At 37.9% G+C, this 25,627-nt stretch overlaps 3 protein-coding genes across 4 annotated transcripts; 2 read left to right on the top strand and 1 right to left on the bottom strand.

The window, feature by feature from the left end:
- Positions 1-419: 419 nt before the first annotated feature.
- LOC142976688 (peroxisomal membrane protein 11C-like) lies at positions 420-5,903 on the bottom strand. The gene is made up of 4 exons (XM_076120189.1): positions 5,630-5,903; positions 4,856-5,020; positions 3,697-3,884; positions 420-2,106 (listed from the first exon to the last, which is right to left on the bottom strand). Exons 1-4 carry the CDS (start codon positions 5,687-5,689, stop codon positions 1,824-1,826), a joined length of 696 nt encoding a protein of 231 aa, XP_075976304.1. The 5' UTR covers positions 5,690-5,903; the 3' UTR covers positions 420-1,823.
- A 285-nt stretch (positions 5,904-6,188) lies between these two features.
- On the top strand, positions 6,189-14,036 carry LOC142976667 (nonsense-mediated mRNA decay factor SMG8). Its single transcript, XM_076120161.1, has 13 exons — positions 6,189-6,429; positions 6,673-6,968; positions 7,257-7,478; positions 7,801-8,050; positions 8,447-8,593; positions 8,871-8,945; positions 9,075-9,232; positions 9,656-9,859; positions 10,247-10,482; positions 10,926-11,142; positions 11,503-11,631; positions 11,903-12,113; positions 12,423-14,036. Exons 1-13 carry the CDS (start codon positions 6,283-6,285, stop codon positions 12,621-12,623), a joined length of 2,493 nt encoding a protein of 830 aa, XP_075976276.1. The 5' UTR covers positions 6,189-6,282; the 3' UTR covers positions 12,624-14,036.
- Positions 14,037-14,568: 532 nt separating this feature from the next.
- Positions 14,569-25,533, top strand: orb (polyadenylation element binding protein orb). Of its 2 annotated transcripts, none has more exons than XM_076120027.1 (12): positions 14,569-14,679; positions 15,287-15,406; positions 18,119-18,246; positions 19,686-19,764; positions 20,173-20,302; positions 21,278-21,455; positions 21,780-21,987; positions 22,217-22,382; positions 22,763-22,890; positions 23,030-23,121; positions 24,163-24,353; positions 24,693-25,533. In XM_076120027.1, the coding sequence occupies exons 1-12, from the start codon at positions 14,662-14,664 to the stop codon at positions 24,776-24,778; spliced, it is 1,524 nt and encodes a 507-aa protein (XP_075976142.1). In that variant the 5' UTR covers positions 14,569-14,661; the 3' UTR covers positions 24,779-25,533. The 2 variants fall into 2 exon arrangements, with proteins under 2 accessions (XP_075976142.1, XP_075976141.1); XM_076120026.1 differs by having other exon boundaries at positions 20,170-20,302; positions 24,693-25,532.
- The last annotated feature ends 94 nt before the right edge of the window (positions 25,534-25,627 follow it).

The raw sequence follows: 25,627 nt of genomic DNA, 5'->3' as shown, positions 1-25,627 counted from the left end.
TTTGAAGAAGTGAAAGTGTTTTGTTTCGATTGAGAATGAGATAAAAGAGTGCAAGCAGAGTTACAATGTTAGTCAGTTTAAAGGAAAAAAAATGATAGTGCAATATTGTCTTATTGGAATATAAAGATGCTTTTTTTCTTTCTATAGTTTGTTCTTTTCTTATTTTTTATATAAATTTATTCGTTTCTATTTAGTAAGTGCTGTTTTCTTCGCTCTTAATTATAATGTTGGTATTGTCTAAGTTCATTCTCAGCTGTTATCAAATATTGTAAATCTAAAACCTTATCATAATACGATTGTCATGTCACTGTTATTTATCTTGGAATTTCCACGTAATAGAATTTGTCATAACAATATGTAACATGAAAATATTGGGTACTTAATCTAAGAATATTTTAAATAAAACAACTAGAGCAATTTCATATGTTTATATTAAACTAAGCTTTAATAATAACTGAATGTAATCGAACATCAGATACTCACATATCTGTTGAGGGCTGTATCAAAATTACGAATAAACGTCATACTGACTTATTTTATCATCACATAATTATAAATATTCGTAATTAAACAGCAATAAAACGGGCACTTAAAATAATGTAAATATTACTTAACCATAACAAACAATCATATTTGATACACTAGTGACATCAAATATACAACGTATATTATTATAGGTACCTTATCTTTGTAGTTTTACTACTTAAGCCTGTAACTGTACAATTAAGTACAAAAATAACAATCCATAGCAGGATAAACGCAGACCAATATCTATATTTATTTTGATCAACAGGCCCACTTTAAACTAGGTTCCGAAATAAACGGGGATTGATTCCGCTAAATGGCGGAATTACACTTAATTTAAGGCCTTATTCGTGACTCGAATTCGGGCACTTACGTAGCGCTACTGATTCTATCTAAAGGATAACTCGTTTTTAGAAAACAAACCAGTCTAACTTAGGTTTTGTAAACCGTTAGTTTGATGTTTTTCTGAGTGCACGTACGTATACGCAAAAGGCATGAAGTAGTAGATTAGTGCACGCAATATAACTGTTTCCCACGGTTAAGTGTTATGTAATACAATTAACAGGTACGAAATTAAAGCGAACTTATTGACTATTTGTTGTGCGACGTACCCTGTAGGTAATGGAAGAAATATAATATTTACAATACAAAAAAGAATTATATAATACACATTGGATTTACAGACTAGCCATGGTGTAGTATACACTAAGTGTTATACACTATTTTAAATTAATATTATAATTTGTTTGCCATCGACACGCTAAGAAGAAGAAGACAGACTAGCCTACCGAAATTTTAAATGCCAACTCAACCCTTATAAAATTAGGATGTAAAATAATTTTCAAACCATTACTCCGTTTGGATGAAGTAAATAAAAAATCTTTTTGATTATAACTAATATTATAAAAGCTCCCCAACCCGCACTTGGCCAGCGTGGTGGACTCAAGGCCTAAACGCTCTCTCGTTTGGGAGGAGATCCTTGGAGACAATAAAGGGTTAAAAAAACAGTTTGGCATCATAATCAAATGTTATAAATTTTCCAACTTAATGTATCTCTATACTTCTCACAATAATATACAAATATCGCAAATAAACGAAAGAAAACTATACAAAACTACATCAATTCCATAGCACTCAAATATACAACAAAACATTGTCTTTATAAAAAGCTCTTCCCCCACAGGCCCAACGAAATCTTTACTGCAATAACATTGCAACCTTAACCTCCATATACAAACTACTTCGATTCCTCACACCATAGTCGAGTCCTTCACAACCGCACTACACAAGTTATAATTTTATTTTAATAGTCGTTTCTTCGCGAAGTACATAGCAATACCTATGACAGACGACGTGGTAGCTATCGTAGCTACTTTAGTTGCGCCTATTTTCTCCCCCCACAGGCAGCCGGCGGGAAGGCACGACACTGCGTGGGTAATGTCCAGGCACAATTTCCCTGCAGTCACTCCCTGGAGAGCCAGTCTTACGTCTAGGTGTTTTCTTGCGTCGGCCCCACCGTCTTCGGATGAGTTTTGTAAGCAGTCGCGACTCCACCATAGTTGGCGTATTGTGCGGGATGTTCTGTGAAACAAAGGAACAGTTGATAGTAAATTCGATGATATATTTACTTTGATTAGATGTGTTGATGTGAATGAGGCAAGGGAAGTGTGTGAGGATCGTACCAAGTGGCGTTCATTGGTCTCCACCTTACCCTATGGAAAAAAGGCTTGATATAATGTACATATGTAAGTATGTAGGTATACTAGGTATGTATTTACTATAGTGAAATTGTAAATATGTATATCTAGGTCCATCGAAAAGTGCTGTTCAGCTTTTTAATGGCTCTTTTTTAAATTGATTTATTTGTTTATAACATGATCTCTTACAAAAATACATGATACATGTGATAAACAGCTATACAGTTGTAAGCCTCGTGCTTTCTCATTTAGGTACAAGAGACCACAACAACATCCATTCCTGTCTACGTTTTAGTGTCGTATTGATGATCTGTTAGATAAAGTAACTGCATTTCATAATAATAATATGATATCGCAAAAAAACTGACATTATCTGGACAAATGCTCTTAAGTAGCATCTGAAAGACTCAATTGTTCATTTTTATCAATGTGACAACTGCAAAAACACACGTAGCAACCACATCCGACATGTAGTTTAACATCGGTTGTATTTATGTTATGACTTATGAGCTATGTGTCTTCGGTGGTGTTGGTAGCAGCTCCTTACATCATCAATGATTTATACCTAATACAAATATTGTTAAAACTATTTGGCGATTAAAAAGAGTGGCCAGGAGTTTCTTGCCAGCTCTTCTCATTGGCTCTATCTTCTCATAAATGTCAGCATTTGACCTAAATGAATAAATGATTTGATTTTTGATTTCATGGATTGTATTTACCTATATAGACTTAGCAGGGAAAAAGCGTAATGGAAAGTTGCGTATCCATTTTGTCTACCTTAGCCACTGTAGTATACTCCAAGAATCTGCGAATTTTCCTGTAAAATTTTGTCATGTTACGGGCCAAAAATAGGGCGTTAGTCAACTTCCACGGTCTACGAAGGCATATTACCTTCTTTCATAGAAGATTTCTGATTAAATAAGAGTATAAACCAATGTCGGATTTTTTTAAATATGGCTAACGATATAATAGGGTAAGTACGGGAATTTACGTGAACACGCATTTTACCCTGAAATGCCTGACGTTTCGGCGCAAGTTACAATAGTTATAGTAGAAGGTCAATAGAAAAAGAACTGCAACGTGGAGGTCGTGGGCCGAACGACTCGAGATAATGACGGAAGTAGGTTATGGTAATTAATAAATATCTTTCTGGTAGTTGAAAAATTGTTGAGCTGCTGGTAGGATTTGACTGGAAATAAAACAGATTTCTGAGCTTACAAAGATATTTAACGTGTGTTAGCATACTTTAAACGTAGCATACTTTATCAACGTACAGAATGGCGCCAAAACTTCCAGTTGTAACAAAGGAATAAAAGCGACATTTTGCCGCCGTTGTTTTTTTGCGTATACCTAGGAAATCAATATACCTACATCATGGCCCAAAATCTATCTATTGATCGTCAATCGATCAATGGCATCACTCTATAGTAAAGCAGATTATACGCTCACTAATAGTTTTAGTAGCAATACTTACTGTATTAGCGATATAAAGAGACTGGCGGCCCAGAGCGCAGTGCTGACAGTGTCTAAGATCTCAGCGTTGCGCTCGCTCAGCTTCAACACGCCCACGTCGTAGAGCCAGCACGCCTTCTCCACCGGCAAGAACGCCTGGTCCACCATGTTGGCTATCACGCCGAGGATGGCCGCTGTCGTAGTTGCTTCCTACAAATTCATACACCATTATATAGACTGTTGTCATTTAGTCATCATTTTAACTCCTACAAATTTATACCACTTAAACAAAACTATTTTCTTCAAGTTTTCTATTTCCGACGTTCACGATCAGGCGGAATAAGATTTTTTGAATCGGTGGAATAAGACAAATATCGACTGAATGATTCTTGGTAAACTTTCGCAATAGGTACTTAAGGAAAGGTAATATTGTAAGAAATAAACTTATTAACTACTTATAATAAAATATTCCTAATGATACATTGCCGATAAGTTTCGCATTGTCTGGTATTGTCTAGATCTAATAGGTACCAAATACCAGTTAAAACAGTGATTTCCATTTCATTAAAACATAGTCATATTGAAAAACGCAACATTATTGCACACTCTACTTATTTAAAGAAATTAAACTCTCTACTTATGTGATTAATAACTCTTATATAATTTCACATAATTATATATGCAGTGTTGTACTCATTCATTATATAATAATGAGCTACTTGTTAATGAACCAATTATTTTTTACCAGATTCTATTTATAATGTTGAAATTACCATTCAGCTATTTTAATTATCTTTACTGTTTCATCATGAGACAACACAAGTATAAAAAAATTATCGAACTCAAGTTCCTTAATGCTTCTTTTGTCTTTAAGATATTATTGTGTACTTGTTTAGAACTTAGAAACTTAATATTATAAATATCATAATTGTTTTACCCCCGGTTTCTGAGGTATAATTAGCAGTAGTTTATCTATTCAATAGTGTCAAAACTCATATTGAAAAAATGCTATTAAATAGATAAACTACTGTTAAATGTACTCAGAAACCGGGGGTCACTCAAGTAACTTATAATACCACTCATACCAAGTTGGTCTAAAACATGACTAGAAGTCTTTTCAAAAGATAGATTATATAAATATACTACTAGAAAAGCAAAATGATGTAGCTTTTTATACTTACATGTCTGCCTAAGCCGTAGTTATATGTGTGTCTGATCATAGGAACATCATCAAATAGTCGCAGCATCATCCTGGCACTGGAGAGCTGAGAGCCAGCCTTCTGCCACGGTTTCTCATCTTTAACACATCCATACAGCTTGCATGCGTAGCAAGCTAGACGGACAACCTGCAGGCAAAATAATATATATTATTGCAATATGTTGTTAGTAAATATGTTATGTTAAAAATAATGTTTTATGTTACAAAAGTTTCATGCAGTATATTATGTTTAGCATAAAACATGATATATCTTTGACTGTTGTATGTATTACATTTGAACCAGAAGTAAGTTACTTCTGTAGTAAGTTTTAAAAAATATTTGCTGTATTTATTATATGCTGTAGATATAAAATTTATATAAGTTTACAACTAAATAAATTGTATAAAATATTGGTACTTAAATTAATTTAACACCTAAATCAATATAGAAGGTAAAATTTATCAATTGTTTAATTTAAGTCATGAATATAAAGTTTCAATCTATAAAGAATATTCAAATATTTGTATTTATAAGCATTTTTAAATACTAAGTTCCCTGTTTAACTAATTAACATTTTAATTCTTTTTATACTTTGATATTCCTACAACACCTAAATATCTGAATAACTAGAATAGTTTTTGAATCTAAAGGTGTGTAGTCGACCTATAGGCGGCAATAACTCAGCATCAGGTTGTTGACTGGTAAGACCGGTGCGAGTGCTAAATACCAAGGCCGTTCTGCTTCCGCATACCTCACCTTATCTCTACCGTTGTAGCTGTCCAGCAGCTCACACACATCTTCAACTATCGAAGACATTTCACTGAACAATAAGTCTTTTCACTTCCTGACACTTTCTACCTTATGTTTCGTTGATAAGCTATCTGAATGGACTTGCAACTCCACGCGCCGCGGACGCGTGCGATTCTCTAGATTTACGCTTGATAACTATTACATTTCTCCAATCTAATAGTATTTCGCAACCTTGAGTTTGATTTCGAAAGGTTAGCGGACAGTGGACAGCTGACGGTGACGTGTGGCTTTGACAGTTGACAATGTTGACATATCGTCAACCTAAGTGATGTGCTATGAAATATATCGCTAAGTCAGACAATCTTATATGAATACTAAAAATATGAATACCTGAAGGATAATAAATAAAGAAATTCAGTAAATACGTCATAATTCCTTTGTAATAAATAATACTACTATAATTCAAAAGCTGAGGTTCCTATGTGAAAGATTTTCTGATAAGGGATAATACGTTTAGGAACCTCAAAAAGAAATTGAGCCAGTTCGTCCAACTCTACAACAAAAACATTGTTTTGTCAATTGATTGTCAATAGCAATTTTGTAAACTTCCTTCGGGAATTTATATTTCAAAATATTACGGGAGATTTTCATGTAACACGATGAGTAAAGTTAAAACTTTCACTATAACTGATATCCCAGAGTTTTCAAAGAAGGAGAGAATCGTTGTGGTCGGTGTAATAGGGAAGTCGCCGTACAGGTACCCTAACAAAACAACCCCACTTTTACCAAATATAAAGGCTGAAGAAGTAAGTTTATCAGGCTATTATATTGCTTATTTTAAATATCCCATTTCGCTACTGAATACTGTGTCAGGGATACGATCTATTATGATGTTGTGCAGATTTGAAAGGATTTATGTTTACTATGTGTGCCGACCGTATAATAGAATTCGATGAGAAATCTTACAAAATTACAACAAATGACCAATTAAGGCCTTCAATTTATATACTTCTTTAAATCTGTCTCATTCTATCATCTAATATCAACAGAATGGCATTGAGTGCTACTGGGATGAGCGTCGAAGCATCCTCTACCTTCACGCAGTCACATACCTCGACACTAAGCGCCTCGTCACACTGGCTGCGGACCTCAATGATGATGCCAAGTCTTCAGAGAAGGAGGCAGATGCAGCACACTGGCTGGTGGCATCAGGGGAGCTGGCTGCAGAGTCTTGTAGAGCCATAGCACTGCTGTTCCACTTGTGTCACATTGTGGTGCTATCTTCACCTACTTCAGTGTTTGATCTCGGTTATCTACAGCTGTTCAAAGCTATTGATGCATACAGGTGAGAAGTATTACGATTAATTTTAAAAATTCACTATTAAAATTAGAGACTGTGAGTCACAGAATATATAATATCATATTATTTTACTATACTAGATATGTAACTCATACAAAGTTTCAAGGTAGGGCACATTCAAATATTTGAATAGACTGATATTAGAACAATACCTTCTGAGCTGATGTATATCTGAGTGTGTGTCCTCTTACTATAACATCAATAGGAAACTGTACTCCTAACTGTAACTAATTACAAAAGTAATTACATCACAATCATCTTATGTACTTGCAGAACTGAACAAATAGCTCGCACCACAGCAGCTCTAGTCAACATTAATGCAACTGGAGCATGGGAGACACACGGCCGGTCTTGTTGTCCTCGTTTACTGTTCCACTTCCACCGAGCCCCCACTCCACTAAGGAAGGCTCCTGCCGCTCTGAAGAGATTGGAACATGCTGTAGAAGACCAGCTGTACTTTATACTGAGGAAGGCTAGGATTATTACTAATGTTTGGTAAGCTCAATATTCTTTGTAATAAGACATTATCTGTAGTTACTGTTTCAAACTAATGCTAGAAACAGTGTCTTAGACAGTACCTGTAGATGTGTAGACCACGTAGACATTAAGTCCAAGAAAACTACAGCCTATGATTGCAAACTGGAATATTTACTAGGTTTTTCAAATTGGAAATAGTTACTTGTTTCTCCATATATGGTTGTTGTATTGTATTGTACTGTTAGTATATTTCTGGAAAATACTGTATTTTATATTTGACACACCCAGCTTTATCCTTTTGGAGTGATGAGTAAACTGGTACTAAAATTCTTGTTTTCAGTGCAAAGTCACTATTCGCCATACCAAAGAATGAAGAATTCGTATACATTAATGGAATGGAGGAGAACTCAGGCGCTCGTGACGTCAGCGCCCTCGTCCGTGGCCTCGCGGCGAGATGCGCAGGAGTTGTAGAACAGACTTCAGACAGGCCTACCTTCAGGAACTTTCTACAAACACATATAGACCTCGCTTTTGGTGAAGGCTTCGATGATAACGTCGGGAAGTACGCTATGAGTACTTCGTTCTTTGAAGTAAGTTCAATTTTGTTTAGAACTAGTGATTTTAGTGCTCTGAAGTTACATCTCACTTCTGTCTATAAGTGACATGAATTCTTTAACTTTTTACTTAAACTATATTAAGCATCTTCATGCTTAAAAATTGTTTTATGTTGGCGATATTACATAAATCTAAAGTTATGCAAATTTAAACATGCAGGTCAAGAGAGACGTGAGGTAGTTAGGTTAGGTTAGGTTGCCTGGGCTTTTTCCGCACTAAGCCTCTAGAGACGTGAGGTAAACGCGCGGCTATATGTAAAATCTGCTTAATTGACCGTTTTTATCTTTTTTACTTCAGATCCCTTCTAGTTACTTGTATAGTTTATTTGAAAACTATCACTTATAATAAATACGTAATAACTATGTTTCCAGTTGCCAAGCGCAGCGTCCTGGCGTGCTGCAGCGACAGCCCTGGCGGCGGTGTACCTGCAGCCACTGCCGCGGGAGGAAGACCAGCCCTCCGCATTGTACGACGCTCTCGCTACTGATGTGCGCTTCTCACAGGCGCGATGTGCTAAAGTAAGTGTACTTATAACTTTATTACAAACTTACGTGATAATGTATGTGCCTCAAACACTAAAAAGCAAATTTCCAAAGGTTTTGCTGACTTAACATTGAGGAAACGAATATGTCAATGAACACATTCTTTAAAGATTTTAAATAAATAATAATATTAAAAGATTTTGATGGGAGCTGATTAGAGATTACATATTATTATTGCATTCTTTGAGTCAACATTTGAGTGAAAAAGTTTTATCATAATATTACAATAAAACTGAAATACTTTTAATTTCAGGTGTTACCAATAGCGCAAGCTTCGTATGCAGAAGGTCTTCCACCACATTACTCGAGCCAACACCATGCACATAAGGTAATGTTTGGAATTTATTAAATCTCAATAAAAGACGTATAAAAAGTTTACCAACTTGCATTACAAAATCACATGAACATTTATACTTATAAAAAAAAAGACATATTTGGAACACTTTGTTTCTTGTAGGTGGGTGTGGCACTAGGTGTACTGGACAGCATGGCGCGGGGCCCGCTAGCCCGCGGCGCCCGGGCGCGCCTGCGCAGCGCGTGTGCTCAGATCTGGCGCACTCGCTCTCTGTGCGAGGCGCTGTCGCTCACCGGACATGTGTGCATCGAGCCTGAACAGTACGTATACTACAGCATCATTTATATGATAATATGTTATAATGTGAACAGTAGGACAGTCATGCTTTAAGAAAACAGAATAATATAACGTGCAATTAAATTTTTCATTTATTTTTGTCATGCAACTAAAACTAAACTACTAGTTTCTATTCCAATTTTGGCCTCAAGCTTCCCTTGTTGTGCTCGGTTTTGCTATAAAACATATAACATAAGCTGTTTCAATCTAGTTTTAAAACTATAATATGACACATGAATGTCATTCAACGCATCCCTTATTTTAATAATTTATTTTTTGTCACTTGGTGTTACTTCTAGTACCACCTTATTTTTAAATAATACTTTTTTATTTTTGTATAGCTCAAGTCAAGCTCAATTTCCCACTTGAACTTATTAATATAATACCATGTTTTTTTGTTATTCCAGCGACAGCAGCAAGGAGCACTCATCGGGCGTGCGCTACATCGCGGCCTGCAACTGCGGTCGCTGCAAGTGTTCGCGCGACGACCCGTACTCGCTCCGCGCCGCCAACTGCACCTTCTACCAGCTGGCGGCCGAGGAGTGCGGGGTCTGTCCCACGCTGCAGGCCATCGAGTTCTCCGTCTTCCAGCCTTCTACGCCTACTTATAAGTGAGTGAAGAATAAACTTGATTTAACAATTCTATAGTTGACTCTATGTAGTCACAGTATCGCGCGTGAAACAGAGATCGTCTACATGTAAGAATATGTCGTGCACTTTTTACTCTGTCTGCGATTCTGGAAGCTTCTGAAAACGTGCGAAAGAATGACCGTATAAATGTACGAAATTTGGTGATACCAATATCATGAACGTTTTGGAAGCGAGACCTCGAAAGTTGTAGCTTAACTTTCATATGGAGATGATACCTTTAAAGTTGGTTTAACAAAAATCAATTCAGTTACCTTTTACGTAAAATCGTTGTCAGTTCAAATGCTTTTTTTAAGGTCTGTTTACAACCAGTAATGGAAGTAACACTAACTAAATTCCCTATTACACAGGGCAGCAGCATTGAAAGGCGCTCCAGCAGAAGAAACAACAGAGAGTACTCGTCGTACATCTCCCGCAGTGTCGGGCGGCTCGGGCGGCTCGGGCGGCTCCGTGACGTCAGAGGCGGGCGCGTGGTCGGCGCCCGACGCGCTGTCGCCGGGCTCAGCTAAGGACGACGACGACGATGACGACAAGTCGCACGATGATGACAAATATGTCGTGCCCGTTAGAGGAGATACTGCTGTCGGTGAGTGAACTTTAAAACACGAGAGTTCCTAACTAAATGCTGTATTTTTATTGTCAGATGATTTTATACCCGATTAGTATAATAGTGTTTTGATATATTCTTCATAGATTGTCGACCAAATTATAGAATTGTTCGTGTATTAAGTAGTAAAACCGTTAGGTTGAGTTACAGACATCAGAAAATAATCAAACATGCTAAGGCATGTTTGATTTTTACATCTTTCCTGAGACAAGAAAAAGTTCTTGTCTCAGAAAAGTATTTTATATAAAAACTATGTTCAAAACATATAAATCTTAGCGAGCAATTGAAACGCCAAAAGTATCAAAACACGTCTAAAAAGCTAGATTTAATAAGCTCGTGTATTTACCCGCCAAACATTAAATGCGTATACGTGCACACTGGTATACGCAAACACAAAACTAACTATATACCTCGTACTACAGAGAAAGTAATGAGCCGGCAGCCGTCCACGACAGAGTACCTCCCCGGCATGTTGCACACGGCCAGTCCTCTAGGCCTGCTGCCCGCGTTCTCCAGCTGGAGCGTGGTGTGCCTCGGCGCCTCCTCGCTCTACTCACACAGCCTGGGTCTGCCTGAACATCTGCAGCCGGGATTCTTGCCGCACACTAATTATTTGCTACCATGGGATTGTGCCGTACGGTATGTGAATTTTTTTTTTCTATATGTCATAGAAACATTTTTTGTGAAATATGTTATAATGATACCTATATATAAAAATACTATTTTTATAAAAGGTTGAACAGCCTTGAGTGCCAAAATCTTTAATCATTACATTTAGTTAAATATTTAACCAAATGGAGTATAACTCTTATGTGATCCATTTCAATGGTTCAACAAATTGTCAGTTAGGCTTGTTAAAGTGGAGTTTTATTTTTTCTTGTTAATATGATCAAATGCCTGTGAAGAGTCGCCTCTCAAATAATCTATAGTTATTATAAGAAGAGTCTGTCAAATAAAGGGTTAAATGGGAAATTATTAATGATATGGTATCTATTCTAGAATGGATTCAGCGAACGCATGGCGTGTGCAGCAAGTGAGCTCGAGGGGTCGCGGCAAGCCGCAGCTGCATCATCACCTCACTGTCAAGATATTCATCGGCTTTGAGTACGAGTGCCCTAGGGGACACAGGTTAGTGTTATGCTGGCTGTATTATATGACTGCGTGTTTTATTGGAATACAAGTGCGGCAATGTCAAATTGTTATGAAATAATAATAAGTAATAATTGCTGAGTAATTTAATCCATTTCATTTCATGGTGATGATTTAAGACTTACTCCCTCTTTCACTGTCGGTATAGTACGATTTGTTACTTTAGAAGTTCTTCAGCACCTTATAATATTTTGTTCTGTATTGTATTCTTATTTAATCTTATGCAATTTATTATGTTGTCGTGTGTCAGGTTCATGATGTCGTCCCCGGACACGGTGGTGTCGGGCGGCGGCGGCGGCTGCGGGCGCGAGGCGGGCGCGGCGGGCGCCCGGCTGGCCGCCAGCGACATGCCGCTGTTCGCCGCGTGCCTGTGCCGCGCGCTGCCCGCGCTCGGCGCGCAGCTCACGCGCGTGCACGTCGTCACGCCCAAGGCGCCCGTGCACGTCACGCTCGACCCCAAGGTAACGGACACTAGAACCTATACGAGTACTATTGTGTACTAATGAAAGAGAATTAGCCCCTTATGACAGTACTGTGAAATACATAAACGCAAGAGTCAATTTAATATAATGTGTTATGTATGATACTAAAACAATAAGAAAGTACTTTATATCTGCAACTTAATGTGTCCTATAATCTCTACAGATTTGAATTAGCTTTAAGTTACAAAAAAAAAATGTATATCCACTTAAGGTAAAATGTAAACCCAACACTCAAATTCATAAACTTATCCTTAGTCGCCATAATAATATTCTAATTCTATTCAACAGGTACAACCAGTAGCAGGCGGCCCAATCTTCATTCCACAGCCAGTAGGCTCCCCACCGATCAAGCTATCAGCGTCCACGTACTGGGTGCTCCGCCTGCCGTACATGTACAGTGACGAGCGCGGCAGCCTGCCCCGGCCCCGCCCCGGAGCCCCGTCCCAGCCCGGCACGCTCATAGCACCGCTATTCGGTTTGCAAGACTAGCCCGGAGCCATTCAGCTCATGCAAGCCATGTTAGCTGAACGGCCCTACAGAAGAAATAAGAAAAGCAAGCCTAAAACTGAAACTACAGTGAAGGAAGAATAATGAAACCTTAATTGTGTTATTACAAAGTGTAGTGGAACACTAATAGAAGTGCGAATATACCTGATAAAGGAAATTATTGTGAGTTAATATTATAGTGAACCTTATTATTTTACGATTTTAAACTCTCGCGACTTGTACACATTATATTATAATGTAATGGGTTTTTAACACTATTAAAAATTAAAGGTCGATGCAACGTCGGATAAACAAATACAGTACCATTAATTTCCAATTGTGTTTAAAACTCGTTCAATTATAAATATTGACAGTGTGGAACTATGATTGTGTTGCGCTGTGTGTGTTATTTAAATAAACTTTTACAACCATTTATTAGAGGGAGTTAAACGACTAGGGACGCGAAATTTAAATTAATTTGTGTTGATTACAAGCGAAATGAACATGAAAACCATGAAACTGTTTAATAGAGTAAAAATGAAGGTGTACTCTCTGAAAATATTCGAATAGATTAAGACCATACAATCCCTATATAGACAACTATAATTGTAAATATGTTATTTTTAAAGCCACCATGAACTTGGCCAGTTTATAAGTTGAACAGACATTTTTTGATTTTCTGTAAATAAATATCTTAACACTTCACAACTGTGTGATGTAATATTATTTTTCTATTTTTGTTTGCAATAAATACGTAGTTGTAAGATTTTTATAAAATGCTAGCCAGTGGCTGCGGCTGCACCCGCTTTGTTTATATTCGCCTATGTCCTTTGTTTCTTAGCTGTTTTGGTTTTAAAGGACAAATAAAGGCATTAATTGTGCTTTACGTTTGGTATGTAGTTCCTTGCATAATACAACTACTATGATACTTATGATACAATATACTTGCCAAAATGCCGTTTTACAAGATTAGAGTGGCAAGATTTTTGTCAAATTAAAATTTAGGTACAGAGGCACATAATATCTGCTGGATTGAAAAGGCTAAATGATTTAAAGACCATATATTTAATTTTCCTTCAGGGCCTGGTAAAGTTAGCCGTTAGTGCTGTAAACTGCTGCATACTTTAGCGTAAAATTGTGTGAAATGATATTAATTTTCTTGTATTTAATGGCACTGCAGTGCATTGTCCTCACTGATGTGGACTTACGAGTCTTAAGTGCTTGGATCAGTTCTTAGTTTTTTGTTATGATTGTTTGTTGGTGTGAATGCATACATTATTACTGTTATAGTGTTTTATTGCGTATTTTTTTAATCCATAAATAAATAACCTTATAAAAAAATGTAGTAATAATATGCAACAGTTTAAACCTTATGGTATTGTAATATATTTTTTCAAATACATGAGGCAAAGTTTCTGTGTGTGTTTTATTCGAAACGCTTTGTTATTAATTAATTTAGCATAAATTATTACTTATTTATTACTTTTTAAACTTACAACCCCCTACGTAGTCCATTTCCGTAATATACATTTATTTTCCTAAATGACTGAACTCATCGTCAACAACATAATTTAAAATCTTTATTGCTTCTATAATTTTGGCTATAAATATCAACTCATAAATATTAAATTGCATCGCATTAAAATTAAAAAGACTTGCGCGTTTTGTCTCCTTCCACGTGCGTATAGACGCCATCTTGCGTGCGCACGTCGACATTCTATTTTTTAAATTTAAAACCTGCAAAATGAAAAATTAAGTCATTGTTGTTTACTGTAATTAATCAAATTAGATTTTACGAAATATTTTCGAAGTAAAATATCGCATTTTTGTGTAATTTTGAGTTAAAAGTATTGCGGTGTAGGCGTGGCTTGTTTGCGTGTAATGTCGGAGGAGGGGGAAGTGAGGGCTTCGTGCTTCGAGGCGCGCTGTCTGGCAGTCAGTCGTGTGTGCGCTGCCGCCGCGCAAACATCTTAGCCCGGCACTCTGCTTGACGCACTACAGGACTACTATCGAAACTTCGTAAAACTTTTCAGCGGCACTTATGCCGCTTCTACATCAGGTAAGTGAATTTTTTTACGAGCTATTCTTAATTTTTTTAGATTTTTACTCAATGCAGTGTATTTCTTGTATAATTTTTCGGATTTTCAAAGTTTTCAGAAATTAACGTTAAATATTAACCTGTTTTATTATAATCAAATTTTGCTCAGTCTAAGGGTACCATTTCAAAAAATGTTTTGAAAATTTTCTTTTTTTTCCTTAACGTAGACAGATAATTAAAAATATTCTAGAAATGTTTGCTTTAAGATTCACAATTTGAAATTTGAACGTATAAGCAACTATTTAAATTCAACGGCCGATAACAATCGCAATTATCCGGCTACCCACATGTGAGAGGAGGTACAACAGACATTAGATGCACTAACGTTCTAATTTAAACGCAGTTTGCAATGGTAATTCGCCTCCCCGCAGCTAATATTAGGCTTGCTAAAATGTGAATCTATTCCGCTAATTAATTTACCGAACAAAGAAAAGCTTTTACTGTTACATATACCCTACATTGTACAATTTAGTAACTTTAAATAGAACTGTTCAATTTTATTTTTGAAGGTATTTTCAGGTATGATTTTATTTTTTTGCAAGAATTTGTATTGGTTTTGTTCGTTTAGGAAAATAGCCGCGGTGGCGGCGGCTCAGAGAACCGTCGTTCCATTGCGGAGTTCCTAGGCCTCGACACGACGCACCTCGGGGAGCCGGCCGCCGCCTCCGCCGTGCACCACCGGAATAATGTAAGTACCTTCACTGTGATTTATTTTTGTTCAGTTTCCAATCGACGATTAGTTGCTATTTTAGTTTGGTTTATTTTTCTCTGCTTTATCTTGATTTGTTTAGGTGTAGTAGGTATAGTAGCAGTTTTTTTCGGAATCCAGTATCCATATTTGTTAAAACTACCCTACTTATTACAAAAGTTTCCTCTAGTGAGTTATAATTAAGCGTTATTGCTGCTGACAATGTGGTGCAACATTATTATAAATCTTTGTTGAAAACAAATACCTACGCTGCCAATTCGCAATATCGCAATCCTTTTGTTCAACGCAGCACTTTCTTCCCGAGGCCCCACGTTGGGCGCCAAGCCCGATTATACACTGGTATTATAAACATACATCACTCGTTATATTCATACAGAGCCAAAAACTTAAATCAAATTTTAAGTACGAAGCACTCCGAAGGTTTTATTGTCCGTTCATAATGTACCGTACGACATCCGGTTTGATGGCAGTTACTGTTAGCAGAGATGGGTGCCAACAGTGGGCTGTATTAATGGGCGCGCGGTGCCAAATAATGCAGCCCGGATCGCCTGGGTTACTGCACTTGCATTAGCTTGTATGGCTGTTCAGTTTCACCCCCCTATGTCTATATGAGATGCGTGTCTCGTGAGGCGGGCGGCTAATCGAAATATGCGTTCGTACGGATAATTGTATTGTACTTACTCGCTGTTAGAAAAGATTCACATTGCATTTGTACGTTGTTATATATAATGGAGGTAGTTACGGTAGAAATTCAAACTAAGTACAGCTTTTGTAAAAAATGCAGATCAATTTGTTCGATCTACCTGCGAATCTAAAAATTCAATCTATTCATTGCATTTTCTATTTCCAATTCGAACTACAGCTAGAAAACACTGGTCAAGATCTTTGCAGTCGTAGTTTACGGGGAAAGTTAGTTGTAAAACAGCGGCATGTATAGATATAGCAATATGTAGAAGTACAAAGTACAATAGTCTATCTACCCTCGTATCACGGTATAATTATATTACCTCGATGTACACGTGCTACCCTCTGAAAGTTAATTTTAAACGTTAATGTGATTCCCGCTATTTCTGGTTGTATCAATATTCGCCGTGGCCACTTCCCAGTATCGATCTCACTATGAATATTCCATCACTAGAGCGTACTTAGTGCTAAATTTGAGAAATTTTCACAACTATTTTCACTTAGATATTTATGGAGTGACCGGAATAGATGCCCGTTCACTTTACTAAGCTCAGTGTGAATAGCACGAACTACGTAGGCTGCAATTTCTCTTGCAGTTTTAATTTAACCATTTCAGACAGATTTGTTAGTTACTCATAAGTGTTTGCAATAATTTTCTCTATAAAATAGTCCTCTGCGGTACATAGGTGAGAGCTTGTAGTATTCGTATATTTAAACGTAATTTTCTCACTTAGTTATCTGCAATATTCCGTAGCCAAAAGAAATCTATTACGCTGCCTAAAAATAAAGCCAGACACATTAGCGAACTGCAGCAACACGTGGAATTGATGCATTCAAAATAGATGACATAAATATCTACTCCCAGTAAAGCTTATTTTACATTCAAAACGCACTTAATAAGTAATGTACTACAGTCGAATGCCCCTCAGACTATATTCCACACATTTAGCTTCCAATTTCGCTGCAATTAATCTTGTGAATGTCAAGCCCAATTTTAAAGCCAAAAGCGAACGTTCTTAATTCTAACATCGGCCAACAAGTTCCATTTAATCGCGTACAAGTAGTTTTGCCAAGGCCCCGCGTCACAACATACTCCTTATAGCAAGTAAGTTAGCAATCGGCTTCTTGGCAATCGTCTGGCGGCGTTTCAGCGTATTGGCATGCATCTGGCAATATAATATTATTTGTGTAGGCTCTGCCAAGGCCCAGCGCGTTTAATCGGCCGCCCTCGCGTGCTCGCGACCCGGAAAAACTATCTTGGATACAGATACGGGTTTTCATGCTTGTTAGCTTTTTCGGTTAAGATAATGTCTTTGACTGAAGCGTATTTAACAAGGACTTTTGAAGGTTTCGTATTGTGCCAGTAAGGAAACGTAAAGCGAGTTAATAAAGCTTTCTAATTCTAGGCTTGGATACATACATACTTATTTAATAGATATGTAAAATTATACACAACTTAAACGAAAATTGACAAATTATATCCAGATTCTAAATGCATTTTACCAGACCGCGTATCGTAACAAAACTGAAGTTGTCATAGAATAAATTCGTTGTCCCATGTATGTACCGGTGAAAGTTAGTGGCAACGTATTGGTGTACAAATCTTATTTTATGGCGTTCTGTTGCTCTCATATTTATTCTGTTACGGGGCATTAACTAGTGTTTTACTGGACCTACTGCTTGTTTATTACAGGAACTTGCAATTTAGTAACTAAGTTTAGTTCATAATCCTATGGTGGTTCGGTTGCGCAATTGTTTAAGTATTGATTAACGGAAGTTTTATTTAATTTTATTTAAATGTCTCTTTATATCAACATAGTAGGAAGTAACTGTTTAGAATCTTGTATCGTAAAAAGCCTATCTGTAATGTTGGCTAGCATAGCTCGTTGTTTTTTCAAATGTTTCTTCCCAATATCAAAACCATAGTTCTTGAGTAGTAACACAGGCCATTCTTAACCTAGGTAAGTGCTAGGTACCTATACTCTAACATTGACATGGTTTGTGCAGGACTGTGGTGTGGACAACGAGTGGCGCTGGGAGGAGCCGGGCAGCCCTGAAGCAGCGCAGTCTCCGCGAGCTCTTGTTCCCTCTGCGTGCTTCCCGCCCAGGCATCCTACAGCCTTCACCAGCTTCAGGTAAGAGATCTTTACTTAATTACCTGTTTGTATAATATGTACCTACTACCTATTCAAGTTTGAGTTTAAGAAGCCGCTGCCATATCTGCGTTCAATCTATTCATAATTCCGTTCTACCGTATAGGAATATTTCACGAACTGAATTGATTCAGCATAGTTATTACGATTGAGACTTTAGAAAACTGCGATTAGGAACTTTACTTGTACTGTAATTTGTTAATCCTTTTATTTTATAGAATAGCGTAACTACGATACTAATAACTTTGGAATGGGTTGCTTCAAGTCAAGATTAATAAAGTGAAAATTACTTATTCAAAAATTTTCGCCTAAAACACCTCGCACCTGTTTCGCACTTTCAGCTTAAAACTTAAGTAGCTCTTTGCACCATAAATCACCCGAACGTTACATTTAACCCGACATTACGTTGAAAGCCTAATTTTTCTTAACACGGTCGCCATTACTTCTAATTATAAAGTTGCGTACATTAATGCTGTGGGACTGAGTAGTGAGACATGCTAATGTTGCTAATAGTGCTGCAACTATATTTGTGTAGGAAAATTAGCGACCATTTTCAGAAGTAATGAAACTACACGGTTTTATACTATAGTGCCGTGTGAACACTACTTTTGTTAATATTCAACACAAAATTTTTTAGACCGTCTGCTACTTAGCTGCAGTTTCGGAATTATATTCTCTATAGGCTTGATCTAAGGTCACCAGCTCTAAAGCCACTGATCGACGGACGAGTAAGACCGCGGTTTTATGGCTCGTCGGTAAAGCTCGCCGGTGTATCATTGCAAAACCACGGTTTTAAATACCGCCGAGCCTGGCTCGCGGCTCGTCGTCGTGCTATATTTTTTACTCGGCTTGCCTTTTTTCAATCCAACTTTTAACCCAAACTTTAGGGCGTTTTCTTTTTTTTTTCATAACTGCGTAATATCCTATGACGAGATAACACAAGGCTTCAGACTCGGAACAAGACATGTTTGCGACTGTTTTGCTTGCTAATCGATCAGCACCAACGAGCCGCGAGCCAGGTTCGTCGGTATTTAAAACCGCGGTCTTACTCGTCCGTCGATCAGTGGCTTAAGACTTGCAACAATATTGCAGAATTATTTTGCAGGATAGAACTTGGTATTTTTTTACCAAAATATTGGTAGTTTTTTTTGTCACCTTGTCCTAGACTGATAAATATTGCATAATATAAACTGTCAATAATACCAGATAGTGCAATACGTTTAGTTGCAATATTGTCTCGAGGAGACCTAAGTAAAATGACTGATGAATTGGTGAATCTTATTGATAGTTGGTTCATCAATTTCATAAGTCTATATGTTTAGACAATCTACACTAGACAAGTCTGTCTTGGCTACCTAATTACGCTTAAGAGCCCTCGCCTTGGTTTATTATTAGCAATTAAAACGTAACTGTTGTTTCAGTGAAAGTGCACAGCCGGGCGCGCTGTGGGCCGAGGAGTCGTCTTCTGGTAGAGGGATTACCGACCTTGTGGCCTCCTTAGTAAGTACTAGTTTTAATTGACTGTACCTGACTGAAGTTTCCTAAGTTTCTTGTAGCTATCTTTAGGGTCTGTTTAAAATAAGTTTAGTAACTTTGGATTCCCCTTTTCCTATATTGTGATCGTAGCAATAGTTCGTAGCCGTGCTACGGCGTAGAAGTCAACTTTCTGGCATGTGTTCGTGATTATTTATTTATTGTGGTTTTAGAAACACAGTATATTTATTATGTTAGTGAGAATATTAGCTAAATAAGGGTAAAATGTCTTTCGAAATAAATAAAAAAAACAAATTTGTTATGATTTTATCAAAATGCTTATTCCATGGTCATCATTATAACAGCATTATTCTTAAAGCCACTTCTTTTAGGGTTTTAAATCCTGGATGGTACAGTAAGTGTATGTTTCAGAAGGCCCTGGCGATGCCGTCGAACTGCGCGGGCCCGGCGCGGCACGAGCGCGACACGACGCCGTGGCTGGAGCGGCACGAGCGGCACGCGACACGGGACCGCGCCGCCGCGCTGCCGAGGAGAGCATCTTTTTGTGAGAACTTGCCCTTGTTTTAAACATGTAGTATAGTATTTTATTTCGTATTTTTCATATGACCCTGTGGAATTCTCTTGTAGCCAACGACTGTTAAGGCGCTTCTAAACGGGCCATATTTTCCTGCAATATGTGGCTGCAACATAGTGGCCGGACATATTGCGAGCAACTCCAGCCATACTACGCAATATTGCAGCAATATTGCAGCAATGTCTCAGACATATAGCCACACATTTTTGATATTGCAGTGAATGGCCGATATTGTTTTGATAGGTTGCCGGACGATCGCTGAGCTACCGATTTTACTGCAATGTTGCCCGGCCAGTTTTATTGTTGTTTCAGTCGCTCACTCTTGTTATGATATAGTGCATCCTTTTCTACGCGATTTATATTTATTTTATCATTTATTATTCAATTTTTTATCAAGCATTAATTCTTGACATAAATTGTCTAATGTTTTACGCCTATTGGCGTAAGGTCGAATCCACTGTCTCTGCTTTTTCCTTTTTGATTTTTCTTGTAAAACAATATAGGCTGCTGCGACGAGTGTGATTTCGTCAGCCATTATTGCCGGTTTGTGTGGCCCGTTTAGGAGTCTGCATCATGCTCCATACTATTGACAGACATATTGCAACACATGGCTCGGCCATAGATTGCTCGGCCATCGTTGCAATAAAATATTTTTGTGATGGCCGAGCAATAAGTTGCCAATAGTGCAGCCACATATTGCAGGAAAATATGGCCCGTTTAGAAGCGCCTTCAATGTAATGAAAACTAGTTTTAAATTTCGTCATTTATTCAGTCCGAAGAGCTACTTTTAATCCAGCAAAAACAATGTCTTAAACATGATTAAAACCCATTAGCAGCGACCTAAGCTTTCATGTTCAATTCGTAGTTGGGCTACGGCGTAGCGCTCGTAGACTACTCCGTAGACTACTCCGTAGACAAGTTTGCTGAAAGTATATTTTTATACAGGTGGCGTAGTATCAAGTGGTCGTAACGGAGGTGAGGTGCTGCGCTGGGGAGGCAAGTTGCCCCCGCGCTGCGCTGACCCTAGTGGAGGTTTCTCTGCCAAGGTGTTCCTCGGGGGGCTGCCGTGGGACATCACTGAACATGCGCTCATGCACACGCTGAAACACTTCCAACCTGTGCGGTCAGTATCTACTGCTTTTGTAGCTTACTTAGATTTTTGTATGACTTTGAATTTACTGGTGGTTATCATTTGTTTCATAATATTTCTGTTGTCTTAATTTTCTTAGTTCAGCGCTGTTGTTTAGCTATCACTTCTGGGTTCAATTTTACATTAACTTTTGTAATTAGATTAGAAATTTGGGTGTACGTTTTTATATGATTTAACTAGGGGTTATTTTCTTTGTATTCATATTTGATTATATGTACTCTGGGTTATTTCCACAATAAATAGTATCCCGTATTACATCAAGGCAAGTTGATTTAACATTCAGTGCTGTGTGTGCAGCGTGGAGTGGCCGGGGCGCGAGGGCGGGGGCGGCGGGGGGGCCGGGGCCGGGGGCGGGGCGGCGGGCGCGGGGGGCGGGGCGCCGCGCGGCTACGCCTACGTCACGTTCGAGAGCGAGCGCCGAGTGCGGGCGCTGCTGGCCGCCTCGCGCCGGGACGGGACTGACTGGTACTACCGCGTGGGCTCGCGGAAGATGAGGAGCAAGGAGGTAACTGCCCATATCATTGTTAGTTTATCTGCTGTAAGATATTTAACCTTCTAAAACGCTTGTTAAATTGTATGTGCCTGATTATAGACGTGGTATTCTTTTATAGACAAGAATATTATTTTGGAGAATCCACGATTTGCTTTGACAAACTTGTGAACGGTTGACTAAGTCAATCTTACATCTAATCTTTAATAACATTTTGAAGTCTACTTTACAATGTATGGTGCAGGTGCAGGTGATCCCGTGGGCGCTGTCGGACTCCAACTGGGTGGTGGGCGGGTCGGTGCGCCTGGAGCCGGCGCGCACGGTGTTCGTGGGCGCGCTGCACGGCATGCTGTCCGCCTCCGCGCTCGCCACCATCATGAACGACCTGTTCTCCGGGGTCGTCTACGCTGGTAACTCATACCTAATCGCTACAACTAAACACATGCTCTAAATGCTAAGTCAGATTCACGTAATTTTCTTACTACAAAATTTATCAAGCGTTTGACTACATTACACGATATTCTCGTAAGATTGTTGGAAATCTTAATTGGGTGGTTTCTGGAATTTAATTAGCGGCTGTGTTCTTTGTGAACTAGAAAATTTGAATTGCTGCGTAGGTTTGTATTTCTGCCATTTATAGCTAGCCCTTTGTGGAGTCCTTCTAGGTACTCTCCTAGGGCCTTTACTACTCAATGTCTATTATAATTCAATTTATGAAACTCGTGACGCTTTGGATATTTGCTTTAATAGAAAAACTAGTGTGATATTGATCGGTAATGTTTGTTGGCAGGTATTGATACGGACAAGTACAAGTACCCGATCGGTTCTGGACGTGTTACGTTCAACAACGTGCGCTCATATGTACGAGCCATCTCCGCCGCATACGTCGAGATACACACTGACAAGTTTACCAAGAAGGTAAGTTATTTTGCATATTTTTAATCAATTTCTTAGTTAGATGCATAATTTACTCTTGGTTGGTTTTATAATTCCTTTGTTCTTTTATATGAAACTTTAAACGTTTGGTTTAAAATGGTAATGACTTCTTGTTTGTCAGGTGCAAGTGAACCCGTACTTGGAGGACTCGATGTGTTCGGTGTGCAACCTCCAGCAGGGACCCTACTTCTGTCGCGAGCCTACGTGCTTTGGGTATGTCTATATTTTTTAATAGTGTATTGCTTTTTTTGTTTATGATTTTTACATACACGTTTTCCACGGGTATAAGCAGAGACCAAAGAATACCACCTACTACGGTCCCCATAAACTTGTCTTGCTTCTTTCATATCCATGTATATTGTGAGGTATCATTTCATTTCTTTTTTTAATGTTATTGTATGCCTCACTGGCGGGACATGACTGATCACTGTTTATTTGCGTCATTACTTTGTACCTGTGATCTACAATAAATCGTCCCCGTAGAGCGAAAAGTCATTAACTCGAAAAACCTTATTTCGAGATATGGCTATTCAAAGTTTTTAAAAATATAAAAATTAATAACTTACGATTGCAGTAACCTACAGTACGTTTATAGTCTTAAATGAAGGAAATTATAACAAAGTTTATTTAATATAGGCTACATTAAGAAAATATTGTCTGAACGCTTGGAAATATCAAAATATAATAAATTAGATACTTTTATTTTCTAAATATGTAACATAATTACGAGTTAGTTAATTTTTGATCAGAGTTAGTGATTTTTAACGCAGTATGAAATGCGTGTACCGATGTGAAAAATAACTAAATCCATTTAGTGATTTTACAATTGCTAATAATAATTTTAATATGCAGAGATACCTAATTCAAGGGAAAAGTAATTAAGTCGTTTTAGGTATTTTTTAAGTATGGGTTAGATACAATCTTAAGAAATGAATATTAACTAACTAAAATTAGTTAATTTGCTCATTTTATTTTCAGCTCAAAAGGGTTGACCTGGTTAATTTTCACATTCTATAAAACAAACTATAATAGCTACAGGTATGAGGATTAGACAGAAAATTAGAGAAAAATATGGCGATTTCAATGGTGTCATAAAAAAAAGAAATCATTAACTCGAGTTAATGACTTTTCGCTCTACGGGGACGAAATACACTTTGACTTTCATTGTTAATATTTTCTGTATATTTGTCATATGAGAAACTCGTATATATTGACCTTAGATTGTGTAGATTGAGTCGTTTTTATGTTGTTCAGCTACTTCTGCCGCTCGTGCTGGTCGTGGCAGCACACGACGGACGCGCACAAGCCCCTCACGCGCAACTCGGCGCGCGCCGCGCCCGCCGCCAGCGCCCAGCACGCGGCCGCGCCGGACGTGTGTGACAGCAGCGACCTCGCCGACCATCGCGCTAGTCTGTTCAACGGCATGTTCTCGCATACTAATGAGGGTGAGTACCACTAAGTTTCATGTTTTCATCTGAATATTTTGTTTGATAATCTTGCCGACTCTATTTATATCCCTAAACTGCTTCTACGTTAGAGGAACCACAAATTTATATAGTGTGGACTGACTTAAGAGCCTCGAGCGAGCACGTTTTTACAAGAAATTTATACTCTGCTCGTACTTCGCCTGGCTCGGTTCTCTTAGCGTAGACAGCTATAGAGATCAAAAACGGTTGTGGCTCGTAGATTAATCAACAATTGCCGAAAAAATTGTCAACTAACATTAATTGGTCGCTGGCACCATGAAACATCTTAAAATATCTAAAATGCTTCTTCCCCCGCAGGCACGCCGTCGCCCGCCACGAGCGGCAGTTCGGAGGCGTGCGGCGCGGAGGAGGCGCCGGACCCCGGGCCCGCGTGGCTGCACTAGCTCGCTGCCCGGCCTCGCCCGTTGTCGACCCGCTATTAAGTTCGGCGCTTCGCCAACAGCTTCCTACAGACCGCGTGAGACCTTTTGTACTCTAAATTAACATTTGATATTATAATCAAACTTTAAATTATGTTCCCGACGTGCTATCATGTAGCAAGTAAATGTAGTTTTTACTAAATTCCTTATCGTCAAATGTTTCGGAAATGTTCGGTACTTGCGCGGTCCGACTCTGATTGTAAGATGATTGTTGATTATTTGTAATTATTTAATTAAGTTTGTATTTATACTTCATTTGTATTAAGGTTTAGGTACGTTATATTTTAAGGGGCATGTTTCATTATTGTAGAGTAAAATAAATAATTTTCTACTCATGTTTCGCTAGTTGAATTTCACTTACTAAAATTCGTAATAACTTTTCGAAGATAACTAAATCTTATAAGGTATTGGAAGTTTAAACCTGACTATTAAATGAATAACTTTACTTTTACACTGTACTGAAACAAGTCTTAATATATGAAATCTGTTCAAAACTCCACAATAACGAAACATGTCACATTTATTGTTAATTTAGTTTGTTAGTATTTTCTTTATATTTGTTCAATTTAAAATCATACTTTCAAATCATCAAAATTTTGTAAGCCAGCATTTATTTTGTACAATATCTAATATATTAACTCAATTTTATGAACAAAATATTTGATATATAATACGCTATGTGCGTAGAGATGTTCCTTAGAAAATTTTTACATGTGCCTATTAGTCGTAGGTGATTTTAAATCGATTTTAATGTGCCTCTAGTACTTGCCCACTAGGCCTGTGCGCTATCGTTTTAACATTTTAAATGGCTTT

The sequence above is a fragment of the Anticarsia gemmatalis genome, chromosome 11, assembly GCF_050436995.1.
Source record: "Anticarsia gemmatalis isolate Benzon Research Colony breed Stoneville strain chromosome 11, ilAntGemm2 primary, whole genome shotgun sequence".
NCBI classification, from domain to species: domain Eukaryota; kingdom Metazoa; phylum Arthropoda; class Insecta; order Lepidoptera; family Erebidae; genus Anticarsia; species Anticarsia gemmatalis.
The sequence above is the reverse complement of the archived record's forward strand: the minus strand, read 5'-3'. Positions and strand labels throughout refer to the sequence as shown.

Coding starts and splice junctions, on each gene's coding strand:
- LOC142976688 (XM_076120189.1), bottom strand. CDS start 5,689: ATGTCTTCGATAGTTGAAGATGTGTGTGAGCTGCTGGACAGCTACAAC. Junction 5,021..5,629: donor GCTACAACGGTAGAGATAAG/GTGAGGTATGCG, acceptor TTTTGCCTGCAG/GTTGTCCGTCTAGCTTGCTA. Junction 3,885..4,855: donor ACTACGGCTTAGGCAGACAT/GTAAGTATAAAA, acceptor ATGAATTTGTAG/GAAGCAACTACGACAGCGGC.
- LOC142976667 (XM_076120161.1), top strand. CDS start 6,283: ATGAGTAAAGTTAAAACTTTCACTATAACTGATATCCCAGAGTTTTCA. Junction 8,946..9,074: donor GCCAACACCATGCACATAAG/GTAATGTTTGGA, acceptor TGTTTCTTGTAG/GTGGGTGTGGCACTAGGTGT. Junction 11,632..11,902: donor GAGTGCCCTAGGGGACACAG/GTTAGTGTTATG, acceptor GTCGTGTGTCAG/GTTCATGATGTCGTCCCCGG.
- orb (XM_076120026.1), top strand. Junction 21,456..21,779: donor AAACACTTCCAACCTGTGCG/GTCAGTATCTAC, acceptor CTGTGTGTGCAG/CGTGGAGTGGCCGGGGCGCG. Junction 24,354..24,692: donor GTTCTCGCATACTAATGAGG/GTGAGTACCACT, acceptor CTTCCCCCGCAG/GCACGCCGTCGCCCGCCACG.